The sequence below is a fragment of the Mugil cephalus genome, chromosome 3 (genome assembly GCF_022458985.1).
Source record: "Mugil cephalus isolate CIBA_MC_2020 chromosome 3, CIBA_Mcephalus_1.1, whole genome shotgun sequence".
In the NCBI taxonomy this organism is placed as follows: domain Eukaryota; kingdom Metazoa; phylum Chordata; class Actinopteri; order Mugiliformes; family Mugilidae; genus Mugil; species Mugil cephalus.
The window spans coordinates 21,616,646-21,630,067 of record NC_061772.1 but is presented as its reverse complement, the minus strand read 5'-3'; the positions used below and the strand labels follow the sequence as shown (position 1 = coordinate 21,630,067).

Sequence of the window (13,422 nt, the reverse complement as noted above, 5' to 3'; positions counted from 1 at the left end):
CGTGTGCGCCGTTGTTATTTCGCCGACTGGAAACACGTTAAGTTTGACACGACTCACCGGCGATATTTGGCTTGAGCTTGTTGCGACAAAAACCTCTTCATTTTCGGAATAATGTCCGAGGCCTTGTTGCAGTGGTGTGTGGACCAGTTACACCACAAGTTTGGGTTGGAGGCGTGTGAAGACATCGTCAGGTAAATAATCTTGTCTGCCGTTGGGCTAATGGTAACATCTGCAGAGATGAAGCAGCCGCTAGCCGCTTAGTTTGTTGGTGTTCTACTGTGATTAAATGACTTGTCTCTGAATAAAAATGCCGTCGTTTAATTTCATTCATATGTCAAATGTACTGTTTTCCCTTTGGATAAATATGTTTATGCCATTACAGCTGTTTGGCAGGTGTATTCGCTTATTACCAGCTAACTGGCAGCTAGAGGGTTCATTCCTTAACCTGTCAATTCATTAAAACGACACCACACTGGGTGTCAGTGTGGATATCTGTCCTTTGTTTTTCCTAGGTTATTTCGGGAAACGTATCTTACTGATTCATTTGAATAACAAAGTTTTGAGAAAATCTGATTTATGGCCACGTATGCTCACACATACGCATTTTGATTTGGTGTTTGGTGCAATGAACATAAGAAGAAAAAATATGAAAATCACAATACTACATAGAAAAAATGTTAAAATAAAATAAAAAGTCTTGTTTTAAATAGCAATGAGATTATACAGCTGCATGGATGTGCAAAACTAATGTAAACATGTTCACAGTATTACGTTTGACAGACTGTACAGGCTGCGATCCAGGAAGATTCATTCATTTTAAAACATTAATTCCCTGGATGTGTATAAATAAATGATTATTGTGACATCCCACCTTCCAGGTACATTCTCTCCATTGAAAAAGCTGAAGAGATTGAAGAATATGTGGGAGACCTCCTGCAGGGCACAGATGGGAGAAAAGGGCTGTTTATAGATGAGCTCCTCGGCAGGTGGAGGAAGACTCAACGACAGGCCACAGATGCCCCGGGTCTTTTCCTTTTCAAAGAATCTGCTTCCCCTGCAGGTACGGCAATAAATATCTATCTGTCAGTAAAATTCCTTCCGTTCATTAATGACCTGCTTTGAAATTACTTAACGGTCCTTGAAGTGAACTTCAGTGTTATGCATCTCACATTATATCCTGAATGCCGTTTTCCAGACATGCAAGACACGACTAAAGACACCCAGAAAAAGTCCAAACGCAAGGGGCGTAACAAACAGGAGGTGATGACTGTGAGCCAAGCAGAACCTGAGCCAGAAGCAGTCAAAACCCCCATTGATCTGAGGAGGGTGAGTACACATAGGTCTAAATATCTGTTCTTCTCACCTGTTTTATGTAGGTAATCCTCAATGACAAATATAGATATGTAAATTTTAGATTCTTCAGAGTAGTCACCTGGGACACCTGGAGTAGTAGATGTCTTGAAGGAGCAGAGCAGTTGTTTTTTCTTCATTCAGCCCAAACAGCATTTACAAAGCCTCATTGTCCTGGCGAAAAAAACATTAGGGTCCCACTAAATACAGGCCAGATGGTCAAATTAAATCAGTAAAACCCTGTGCTTCAAATACCATCCAGTTGACCTTGAACCATCTAATGTTGGGAAGTTAATTGAACTGTGACTGAAAAGGACTCTTAATTGGAGGTGCCAGTAACTGTGCCAGTTTCCGAGGCCGCTCACCCCTCATGAACTTGTTTTAATTTTCCTGGTACGGTATGGTCATGAGGTCAAGTTTCATCAGAACTTTAGATAGACTTTTTTTTTGGCTTTCTCTGGACAGAGCAACCTTCATGCCTTGAAGTTAATGTCTTTGGCAGTTATGGCCTTAATATGATTATCTGAATAGTGCTGCATACCAACCCTACTTCAACTGATGGTCTTAAATGCATTTGTAAGAAATTTCACCGGATAACTTCTACCTGGAAAGTGACAACCTCAGGCAGCTGACTAAGATATTGTCAACAAAATGCAGGGCTTTATAACACCGTGAAGAACATAAAATATGAAACTTCTTTCCCTCATTTCATAATTCATGTACGGCACCGTGTAATATTGATCTGTCCATAATTGCTGTCATTGTTATCCACTGTTGTGTTCATTTGATTATTTTTTTTTCCATTCCTCTCTCCATTCTTTTTTTTTTTTTCTCAGGCGCAGGAAAACACTAGCACGCCTTCATCAAAGAAGAAAAATAAGTATATTAATCTCTTTGCTAAAGAGGGCCAGGATAGACTGGCCGTCTTGCTCCCGGGTCGACACGGCTGTGAGTGCCTCGCCCAGAAGCACAAACTTATCAACAACTGCATCAGCTGTGGTCGAATTGTGTGCGAGCAAGAGGGCTCAGGACCCTGTCTCTTCTGTGGAAGCCTGGTACTAAACTACTGAGTTTTTTTTCAGTTTACTTGATTTATTATTTTAGTTTCTTTTATTTTCTTAAAACTAGTTCTTAGTTTTTTTCACCTGCTGTATATTTGTCTGATTCAGGTTTGTACAAAGGAGGAGCAGGAGATCCTTCAGCGGGACTCCAACAAAAGCCAAAAACTGAGAAAGAAGCTTATGGGAGGTAAGAGTCAAGACTGTAAGACTTATGATATATTAATGATGTAATTTGACGCTATGAATTTATGTTTATTTTGCTGACAGAGGCTGCAGATAGAGAATATCTCCCGCACCAGGAGGCCAAGATGAAGGCCGGATTGGAGAAGGCAGTTCAGCACAAAGAGAAGTTGCTGGAATATGACCGGAACAGGTGTCATAAAACACACAGTCAGGACATTTTGATTACTTTAGAACCTAATCATGAAACTTAATAGCACTCAACTTTTTATTTACCGCCCCCTTCAACTCCAGTGTCAGAAGAACGCAGGTCCTGGATGACGAGTCAGATTACTTTGCCACCGAATCCAATCAGTGGCTGTCGCCCGGCGAGCGAGAGAAGCTGAGGAAAAAGGAAGAGGAGCTGAGAGAACTTCGCCACGCCTCTCGCAAGGACAGGAAGATCACGCTGGACTTTGCTGGTAGACAAGTGATTGATGAGGGAAACAACCTGAACGAGTATTACAACAAGTAAGATGATTTGATCATCAGGCACATTTATGTTATGTCGTCGTTCTAAATAGCCGCTCCCTCTGAAATGTTTGTGATAATTTGCAGGCTGGATGAGACCCTGAAGGCCATGAACAGTGACTCGAAATCACCAGTGAGTTTTGAAAGAAGAGGTGAAAGGCAGACCCTCGGGGAACTGGTCAACCCCAACATAATGCAGCCTGCACCAGAGGTCAGTCATCTTAGAGAAATAGGTGACACATCTCTAGTATTGCATCTAAAATGCCATTTATACGATTTCTACTAATGTTAATTACAATGAATACACTTTCTAGTGGGTGAATGTTGGAGGCTTTGAAAGCCACAAGAAACCCATGGAGCAGAGGAAGAGTTCGGCCGAGCACAAAGCAGGAGACGAACGTTCGAGGTTGCGGCTGCAGGACAAAGAGCTGCAGGAGATGTCTGATGGGGGCTGGTGTCTCAGCATGCACCAACCATGGGCCTCACTGCTAGTCAAGGGCATAAAGAGGTTAGTAATACACCATAAACAAAAAAGACAAAACTGCAGCATAGGCGGATTCAGTTCCGATGTAATTTTGGCTATGTGTATGCAGGGTAGAAGGACGGACCTGGTACTCATCACACAGGGGTCGTCTCTGGATTGCTGCTGCAGCCAAGAAGCCCACGCCTCAGGAGATTGCTGAGGTGGAGGCCATGTACCGCCACATCTATAAAAGAGGTACACGCACTGTACACAGTAAAATAAATCTATTAATACTTAGAGGTTTTCTGATTTCAGCCGTTTTGTGGTGCTAACTGTTTGGAAAAAACTTCCATTTGGTATTTTTAAGTATAAACATTTCCCTTGTTCATTTTCACACAATGAGGAATATAATAATTTGTCTTCTTATCTACCCAGAACCCAGATTTCCTAAAGAGTATCCCACTGGCTGCCTGCTTGGCTGTGTCAACATGACCGACTGCTTGTCTCAGGAGCAATTCAGAGAACAGGTAAGTGAGAGACCTACACATGCTACACTGCTAGAGATTGAAAGGATTGTATGATTGTGATGTTTGTGAGGTGGCGTAGCCGTTGGTCATCCACCTCTGAACATTTGCAGCACTGCTCGAGCTACAAAACATCTTATGTTTGTGAGCAATTCTAATGTATTTCTTGAGGGGAAAAAAGATATTATATTTAACTGAGTTCATGATGTCCTGTGTGAACTTGTGAGGCTGCTGCAGTACTGTCTCTAGCCTGCAGGGGTCAGGCTGCACCTTTTCTTGTCCAACTTTCTGACAGCTCACTATTTGTCCCACCAGAGGCAGCATTCGCCACAGGAGTAACCACAAAAACGCAAATGCAAGCTCTCATTTCAGCAGTTACTCCCACTTAAGTGGTCATCTGTTTACTTTACAGTGGTACCAGTCTATTGTGTTTATTCAGAATACATTCATTGGAAAAAAAAATCCACCCTTAACCAGAGTGTTACAAGGACTCTTAAACGAAATGTGACAAAACACAGAGCTGCTTCATTGGCGGTATGGTCACTGGTGCCGTGTAGACTCATAAACTGTTTAGTTGAGCTTTTACACCCAAATTAGTTTAATTAATTGCAGTTTTACCAAGTATAAACTGGAAAATGCACCCAACTCACCATTAAACCATCATGTGGATACAGAGTCGCTCTCTCGTTTGCTGTCAACGGACCACATTTAAGCGTAATTACATTACCATCCCTGCCTTGGCTGTTTTGCCTCTGGCTTTAGTAGAGACTGCTTGTTGTAAGTGTCTGCTCTCATTCTTTTGCAGTCTAGTCTGTCTTGTTGTGAGACATTCAATTCCTCAATTGATTAGTTGATTGCCAGGCAATTAACGAGCCACTGCTATGATAAAATTTAAAAGATGTCATTTTGGACTTAGCTGTTATAAGTAATGTCTGGCTTTAAGAGTAACAAATGTTTATTTGTTTTATTGAATTTAAATTAGCACTGGATAGTTTAAGCTGTGAACATGTGCTCCCACATTTGTCTTCGGCGGGTTTCTGAATCGGATAATGTTTGGGAATGGCACAGTCTTTCAGTTACATGGAAAAAGTAATGATACACTTTTGGGATTTTTGTTTCCGCGCATCTTTCCACACACATATGCGTCTTCCTACATAAAAACAGTTGTCTGAGGAGCTCTATGTTTGGGATTTAAAAAAAAAAAAAAATCACCTCTAAAGAATTGTGCTGCTACATGGTTGTGTTCTGGCTGCTGGGACTTGTAAATCTAAGGGCTTTCCCCTTTTGTACTCTGTCCTCATTCTCTCCTCCACCACTCATTCCACCCAGGGCTGTAAAATCATGTTTGCAGGCAGTGTGACTGCCCTTTCATCCTGTGAAAGGGTGTGTGTGTGTGTGTCCACTTGCACAGAGCAGCCATAAATAACACCCCCACCCCACAGAAGGCCCCTCAGAGGAAAAAAAAAAAAAAAAGAAAAGAAAGAAAGCAAGGCAGATGTAGAAAATAGTGAAGCAACCAGAGAAGAATAACAGCACCAAATGTCTAATGATGGCGCGGAACAGTTGGCTGGTGCCTATTCCGGTCACCATTTTAGAAAAAAGCAGAGACTTTTAATCTTTTAGCTTTTTAGTCTCGCTTCCCTTCATGTGAGCCGAAGAGGGCACGTTGTGTTAGCGCATAGTAGCACATAGCTGCGCTCCTGGGCTGGGAGAGTGGGTGAGGTGTAGGATTTACTGTCCTGTGCTGGCAGCTGTGGGTGGTTAAAAGGGGGGTGGTGAAGGACAGGCAGCCATTATTCTTCAGGCTCTTCTAAATCTGTCCCTGGTGATGTATGAAATATTCAGAGAAAGTGGAATGTGGGTAGATCAGGAGAGCATGACAGGAACTGTAGGAACATTCAAAAAAAAAAAAAAAATGACGCAGTAAATGTTGTAAACACTTGAATATCACTGATCTAGTGTCATGGCAGATGCTCCCCTGATGAGGAGCTATTGCACTAAAAACCCCGCTGACAGACAGTGCAGAAAGACCACCTCAGGCAGAGCAGGATTTCCATCTGCTTGACTTAGACCAATTCTTTCCCTCATTAGAAACTGACTGGTGTATTGATCCATTCTCCCCATAATCTCTCACTCCTCCCGACTCCCCAGCCCCCCTTACTACTGATAATTGGCCAGCCATTATGATCCGTGCACCCCTACCCCCAGTGCTCAGTCAGCAATGGGTGTAGATGCACGCCTGACCTGCCTGCTGCAGAGGGGGGTTGGGGGAAAAAAAAAGCTAGGTGCGTTACGGATTGAGAATGGGAATGTTTTTGCTGGAAGAGGCCGAGTGAGATAATTAAAAAGGATGAGCAGAGAGCCGCAGCCAAACTAAGCAGTTTTATGGGTAGTGGATATGCTGCAGATGCTTTACTTCACACATACAAATTTAAAAATACGCCAAACCGCATATTTGGAGCGCAACATTTATCAACACATGTACAGACACGTCCTTGGTTTTCAGTCGGGTTTTCAGCAAAGGCACATCTCTCCCCACAGAGAGCTTGAATCGCGCCATCAACTTACTCCCGCGGTGAAGAAATTGATTGGATCAATCCACACTCTCGCTAAAGGTCTGATTTCTTACCCTGTTCCCAAAGACCATATCACCAGCTGCGGAGCTACACGTCTTAGTGAATACAAGTCAGAGGCTAACCTTTTGGATCAGCATGCCAGGAGCAAAACCAGTGGCTCTTCCGTGCTGTATTCATCTGAAATGATTATGAGGACATGGAGGAACAATGGGCTGTGTGTGTGTGTGTCTGAGGTCTACATGCATTATCTAATCAGAGGGCTCCATGAATTTCCTAATGATGACATGTTAAGATACTAATGCAGCCTGTAAATTGCACTATTCCCAGAAGTTTTGAACAGTAATATAGTCTGTGGTATCACATGTTTCACATATAAACCATATTTTATTAGCCTTGGGTCTGTTGAAGGCTGACGTATAACAGATCCCCTGGCACTCATTTATATCAGATAGACACATATTTGAGATATGAGTTGTACTCGCTGGTTTATAGTGGAGGGTTCCCATTTGCTACAGACTCAGGTTTCAAGTCCACCATAGGCAAAAGCAATTCAGTTTAATTCCACAAAATTAAACACAGACATTTTGCAACAGACTGGAAGACTTTCTAGCGGAGCATAGCTTTAAATATTTGTAAATTATGGCTAAATTCCATTTATGTTCAGTTTCGACTCATTGTCACAGTTAACAGTGACAAATGAATACAGCATTTCATGGTATGTCAACCCTTCGACTTGTTCAAGTTATAAAACGATGCCTGCAAAGTTATATTTAGGCATTTAACACATGCCTTATTTTTTTCAGTGTATGCCACATTGTTGGAATTAGTCTGACCTCTGTCTCATGATCATCTTCCTAGCCTCCCAGCTAATAGTTGTGCTTCTTTATTAGTTATAGTTATTGTAGGTGCAGCTGTCCATATCAGCTGTCCCTTGTCTTTAGTATGTGTGTGTATATGTGGGTTTAGATACTGGTCATGTGAGGTGACATTGCAGTCGGCCTTTGTTTCCAGTAGTTCTTTGATGTCGGTTTTACAGCGTAGCAAGCACTGTAAATATAATCATAAAGTATAACCGAAAAGGAGTCAACATTTATTATGTGTGGTTGCACCATTGTGACTTCTTATCTGTTATCTACATATACACAGTGTATATATGTAAATATTTTTTTCAGATTGAGTAACAGAACCACCTGCAAAGATTTCATTATCTGCAGCAAAATATACAATGCGTAACTGATCATTGTGTACATATATAAAGTAGTGGACCTAGAACTGATCCCAGTGGAACACCAGTAAAAAATCTGGAACTGCAGTTAAACCACAGTGATTTTCAGTTATCACTCCTACAAAGTACCTACAACAATTAGTGATGATTGTCAAATGATCCTCTCAAGGGTTGTTTTTATTCAAACTTTAATCAAATATGACAGCAAAGGGACAAACAACTCAAAACAATTCTTTGGACGATCACCATTTGGCAGCTGGATAAGAAGATCTTCATGCAATCTCATACTGCCTTAATGGTGAGACCAGGACTCTGTGTGGACCAAACTATATTGTTCTTTGCTATTCCTTAAATAGTTGATCCTGCTACTGACTGAATATAAAACAATTAGACATCTCCACTTTCATACTGTGAGTCTAAACATCTGAGCTGTCTAAAAAATTTGCACAATGTTGTAAGATCTGAAGCACCATCTTTGCTGTAGCCTGGACTGAACATTTCCTTTTGAAGAACAGGTTGCTGAGTAAGTCAAATGTTGCTTTCTTGGTTTACATTTTCCTGATCAGAGAACCAGTTAAATCAACAGTGAGTGTTGCTCCATATTTGCCTTTTCTGTTAGCTCAGTTTCAGTATCATTGCATTCATTCATATTGCGCTCTTTTATCTTTCTGACATCCAGTTGACAACACAAGCCTTTAAGTTGCTCCACATTGTAGCTTCAAGCCCATTTTATAACTGTGTATTTAATCCCATTCTGGCACAATATATATAGACTGCGGCTCAGTGCATGTACGCACGCTAGCACATGTCAGATAACTGCAACCATAGGCTCATACCACATCATACAGCTGCAAGCCTCGCCACTTATCTGTTAAAAGAAGTACTGGTTTCTGTGGAATTCCATTTGTGTAAGCTCTCCCTCTGACCTCCAGAGTGGAGCTCCCGTTCTTGTTAGGCCGCCTGGAAGCTCGGACTGATGCCTGCGTTTCCTTGTGTGGTAATGTGATATTTATATGCTGAAAGCCTTCCTGCCAGCATGCCCCACACACGCACACACATACACACACACACACACTCGGGATATATTGGATGCATTCCAGAGGAAGGAAAGTCAGGCAATGCTATTTTTTTTTCCCTTCCACCCTTTTTTTTCTGTAACATTGTGTGAATCCTTAACAGTGGCTGCTCCCCTCTCTTCCTGCTTCCCTCACCCCCTCCCTCCATCATTCCATCTTCAGATTTGCCTCCCACTTTCTCTCTTAGCAGTATGTTTTACAGGTCAGTGCTGTAAGCTTGCACGTGGTCGCACAGGGCTCAGTTTATGCTCCATGAACAGACATGCACACTTATATTCAATCATGCAATCTTCCACTGTTGCATTCTTTCTCTCTCGTCTTTTTTTTTTTTTTTTTCTGTACAACCTCGGCCACATAGTAACACGCCGACATTCCTCCCTTTCCTCCCTTTCCTCCCCTTTTTCCTTGCTGGGCAGTTTGCCATGGCGGAGAGGTCAGACATCATGTGATTCTGCAGTGGTGTGTAGAATGCATTCAGCTAAGGGTCCCCAGGCGCTGGATGACAACCAACCAAACCTCAGTCACAGGTTTTCCACAGCATGAAAAATACATAGAACCATCTGCCAGACTTGAAATGGCCTGCTACACCGTTTAGAATTTCACTGCTGTCTTCAGTTCACTTCATTAAATGTCACAGTTTCTGCTGTTGGGGAAACTGACAGTTAAGCCCCCTCCATTTATTATCTCTGCTTCTCCTCTATTTTGTTCTGCTCGTTTAAAAGGACTTGTTCCTCTCTGCATGCTGATCACAGGAACTTGGAACAATGACAAAGGCCATGCGAGAGACATTTCAGACAGCTTCCTTTGATGGTGTGAAAGACAGCGCTGTTGATGAAAATAATTCGGAATCAAAGAGAGGTAGCTACGTACCAGTCTGCATGAAGTGACAGACAGAATACTAAGCAGGTTCAAGTTCCTCGTTTAGCTTTAAAAAATATTGTGAAGTGTTAATCCTTTTCTTAATCAGACCTCTTCAACTTATTTCTAAGCTGTAATGCTGTCATTTATCTCTTTCTTGAACAGGAAAAAAAAAAAAAATGCTTCTGAAGCAGCTGTCATTATGTAGTCATTACACCAGTAGAATATAAACAGGAAAGCCTGCAGGGAGTTCACAATATTACAGTGTGGCCTGACATTATTGACTGGAACAGACATAGAGCAATAGGATATGAGATCCCTACGCTTAACCAGTTTTTGATTTGTCTTACTGTCTAATATACAAAGGAAGAAACACTTTTGTTTTATTATAAGAAACTTGTTCTTGAGAAGAAATGTATCGTATGTGTAGTTTAAGGTTTTCTGTTGCTGGTTGTAATTTATTTTAAGCTCCACCCACATTTGCTCGTTGATCATCGTCGCTAGTGGACATTTCAGGAACTGGTTGCAAAAATATTTTCAAGCAAAACAAGCATAAAAATAACGCTAGTTTATGGGCAGATATAGCTGGCCTCCCCTTCGACAGCGACAATTTCACCTCAGTTTCAGTTCGCAGATGTGACTAGATCAGTTTTTAGACCGAAGTCGTACGTGATGGATAGCCAAGAGCTAGCATTTCCTGCCCAAAAATACCATGCATGACAACAACGCTTCATTTGGATACACCCAATGCTGCATGCACGCTATCAGAATAGCAAATTTGTTAATAGGCACCAAAGTAATAGACAGTGTTTCCTTATTCTGTATTTTATTCATATTTCAGTTGTGTAATTTGCTTTTGCTAATAATTGTAGAAGCACATAAAAGAACAAGAACCGACGTACACCCACTGTTGTTCTTTTTGTTGATTTTATTATTGAATTCTGACCTTGTTCACATATTACATTACAATTGCTCGCTAATTTGAAAAGAGTGTCAACGCATGAGGAAGAAATCTATTCCACATGGTATGAAATCATTGTACAATTTGAATACAACGTAGGAACAACAGTCAGAGGGGTTAAATCGAGTTATATCAGTGGACTGGAATCTTACAAGCCTGCGATTTTGTATTTATTTTTAGCTGTTTCTGTTTTTGAGTAGTCCGCAATTCAGTCAGTGCAGCTCTGCAGACAATTTTAGGTCCCAGCTGGAACTGAAACAGCCGTTTTGTTTTTAGTTTATGACACAGTATTCTGGTTCTCAGTTTGTGCTCTCTTTGAAATAATGGCCCCAACAGTGTTAAACAATGTTTGCATAAAACGAGACCTCTGTAGATGCTAATGTTGGAATCTATTTAGCGTCTTGCCACAGGCAGACTCCAACCCCCCACAATAAGCTTTAATGGAGCATAGAATCAATATGCTTGACATTTATCTCCCATCTCCACATCTGGTGTTTGTTGTTGATGCCCCAAAATGGCTCCTCATGAGGCCGATGTCTGTGCCAATTTTCTGTTTTGGAATGAGGAAATGAATGAAGGTTGTGGGGCGTAGTCGGTAAGTACTCTGCACAAAGTCAGTGGGCGACCGTGTTTGCCTGCTACGATATTATTGGGAATTGGAAGGGCTCTCAGTTTAATCATTATTCTTTATGCCTCTTCCTATCTTAATGTGAGGACAGGCATTAGGTCTCTCATTACATCTAGCTGTTTTTTTAGTGCTTTTGCCAACATTCCCCAGGCATGTCTATGCAATTGGTCTGTGTCACACATGTCTGTGTGGGTTCATTTGAGAAGAGATCTTTATCCTGCCAAGCCCCGACCCAGCAGCGGTTACCACGAGTATCTTTACTTGAGACAGAGAGACAGAGAGCAAGAGACTCTCTGCCACTGCAGGGTCAGAGATTACAAACTCAATTGTACTCTGCTGGGTGACATGTCTGCTCAGCAACTTCCTGCTAGCGACATCAGAAGGGAGGAAACTGTGGTGAAGGGGGAGCGGGGGAGGCTAGGGAGGCTGTCCATGCTTCCAGTGCCATTAATCTTTTCCTCATTGTGTGCAGGCAGCTAAAAAATGTAGCTTCCACTTGCCTATCAAGCCAGTAAATTTAGCTCGTGTTTAGTTTGAATTACGGAGCTGCTGACCCAGGATTTACTTTATTACATTAAATGTGGATCGTCTAATCAAGCTGTTAATGGTCAATATTTATCACTGTGGTGTCATTCCAGTTGACCCATCCGGTATGATTTTTAAATTAGTTCTTTTTTTGAACACATCTTTACAAAGTGCGAATAAGAGACCGTGCGACATCTTATACATCTGTCAACCATCAAAGTTTTGGATCACATTTGGATTTGCTGATCATAGTGCAGCTTGAATGAGCAGATAAATGCTCATTTACAGAATGAATGCTCGATTATTCCCCATTCATCTCCCTTTTGTGTATGTCAGTGGTCTCTGTAATTAAGTTTATTTTTGAAGATTGCAAGTGCCTTTAAGAAAGATCAAATGACCTGACTTTGAAATCAATGACAATCATGAGCAAAGAGTTCCAGATTGATTCACCACCTTTACAATCTAAATATATATATATGAATCCAGCTAATATTTGTGTATTGTATGATATTGTTTGACCTGCGATATTCATAAGATAGTTCTGCCTTTCAGTTCAGCATCAGTGACAGATGTAGAAGTGGAAGTTACACATTTAAACCCCGTGTGTGTGTGTGTATATATATATATATATGTATGTATGTCTGTATAAAAGGGTTCGTCACTCGTCACCCAACACTTTCAGTCACACGCTAGTGGACCTTCCTCGTCTCTGGTTGTCTAGGTAACTAGCTCTTTTGTACATTTCCCACTCCAAGTGTTTCAGAGTGAAACAAGTGCATTAAAAAATGGTGCTAGCGTGAAGATAGAGTTGGCTTATGCCTCAACATTGACAATTCACCCACTTCTCCTTTGGTTAACAAGTAGGCCAGGTATTGTTGTGATTGTGAATCTCAAGCTCCTCTTGCCTTCACCGCTCACTATTTTGAAAAGGAAATTCTGTCAACAATGCCACTGCTCCATCTGGGTTCACCCAACCCAAATTCCTTCCAACAGTCAGCATGGAGACATTGGCGGTAGCAACCTACGTGGTGGACGATGTTTCCTTGTGTTAACCAACTGGGAATTTCTCCGTTTGACTCATGCGTTAATCAGCACAATCAGTTGCTCCCGTTGGTCCCGTTCAACTTGGTTGTTTTTTTTGCGAGTCATCCACATTTAATAAAGGTCATTCCTGTGTGTACGCCCCTTTTAGCGTTTGTCGATGAGTCACACAAAACATTTAGCTGATTATGTTTGTCGTCGTGCGTAAGGACTGTTAGTCTCACTCAGTAAATGTTTTAATTTCACCAAACAGGGAGCTGTGCCTTGAAATACGGCTGCCATGTGGTTAAACTGCAGAGGAGTGTGATGATTATTTTTAACGAGACACTGGTGATATGCACCGTGGGAGGCAGGGAGTTGACGGCCTGCCCCGTATACCAGCAGGTACCCGTTTGTGTGCGTGATCGACCTGAATTTGCGTCAAATATGATATGCCTCCGTGCT

At 41.7% G+C, this 13,422-nt stretch overlaps 1 protein-coding gene across 1 annotated transcript in view; it reads left to right on the top strand.

Moving 5' to 3' along the window:
- Positions 1–13,422, top strand: part of trip4 (thyroid hormone receptor interactor 4) — a 76,335-nt gene continuing 62,913 nt past the window's right edge. Inside the window, exons 1-11 of the mRNA XM_047581481.1 lie at positions 1–191; positions 879–1,060; positions 1,196–1,326; positions 2,187–2,405; positions 2,520–2,598; positions 2,679–2,784; positions 2,886–3,101; positions 3,189–3,312; positions 3,416–3,609; positions 3,695–3,819; positions 4,000–4,091. Coding sequence (XP_047437437.1) covers positions 112–191; positions 879–1,060; positions 1,196–1,326; positions 2,187–2,405; positions 2,520–2,598; positions 2,679–2,784; positions 2,886–3,101; positions 3,189–3,312; positions 3,416–3,609; positions 3,695–3,819; positions 4,000–4,091 — 1,548 coding nt within the window. The 5' untranslated portion in view covers positions 1–111. The remainder of the gene's footprint in view (positions 192–878; positions 1,061–1,195; positions 1,327–2,186; positions 2,406–2,519; positions 2,599–2,678; positions 2,785–2,885; positions 3,102–3,188; positions 3,313–3,415; positions 3,610–3,694; positions 3,820–3,999; positions 4,092–13,422) is intronic.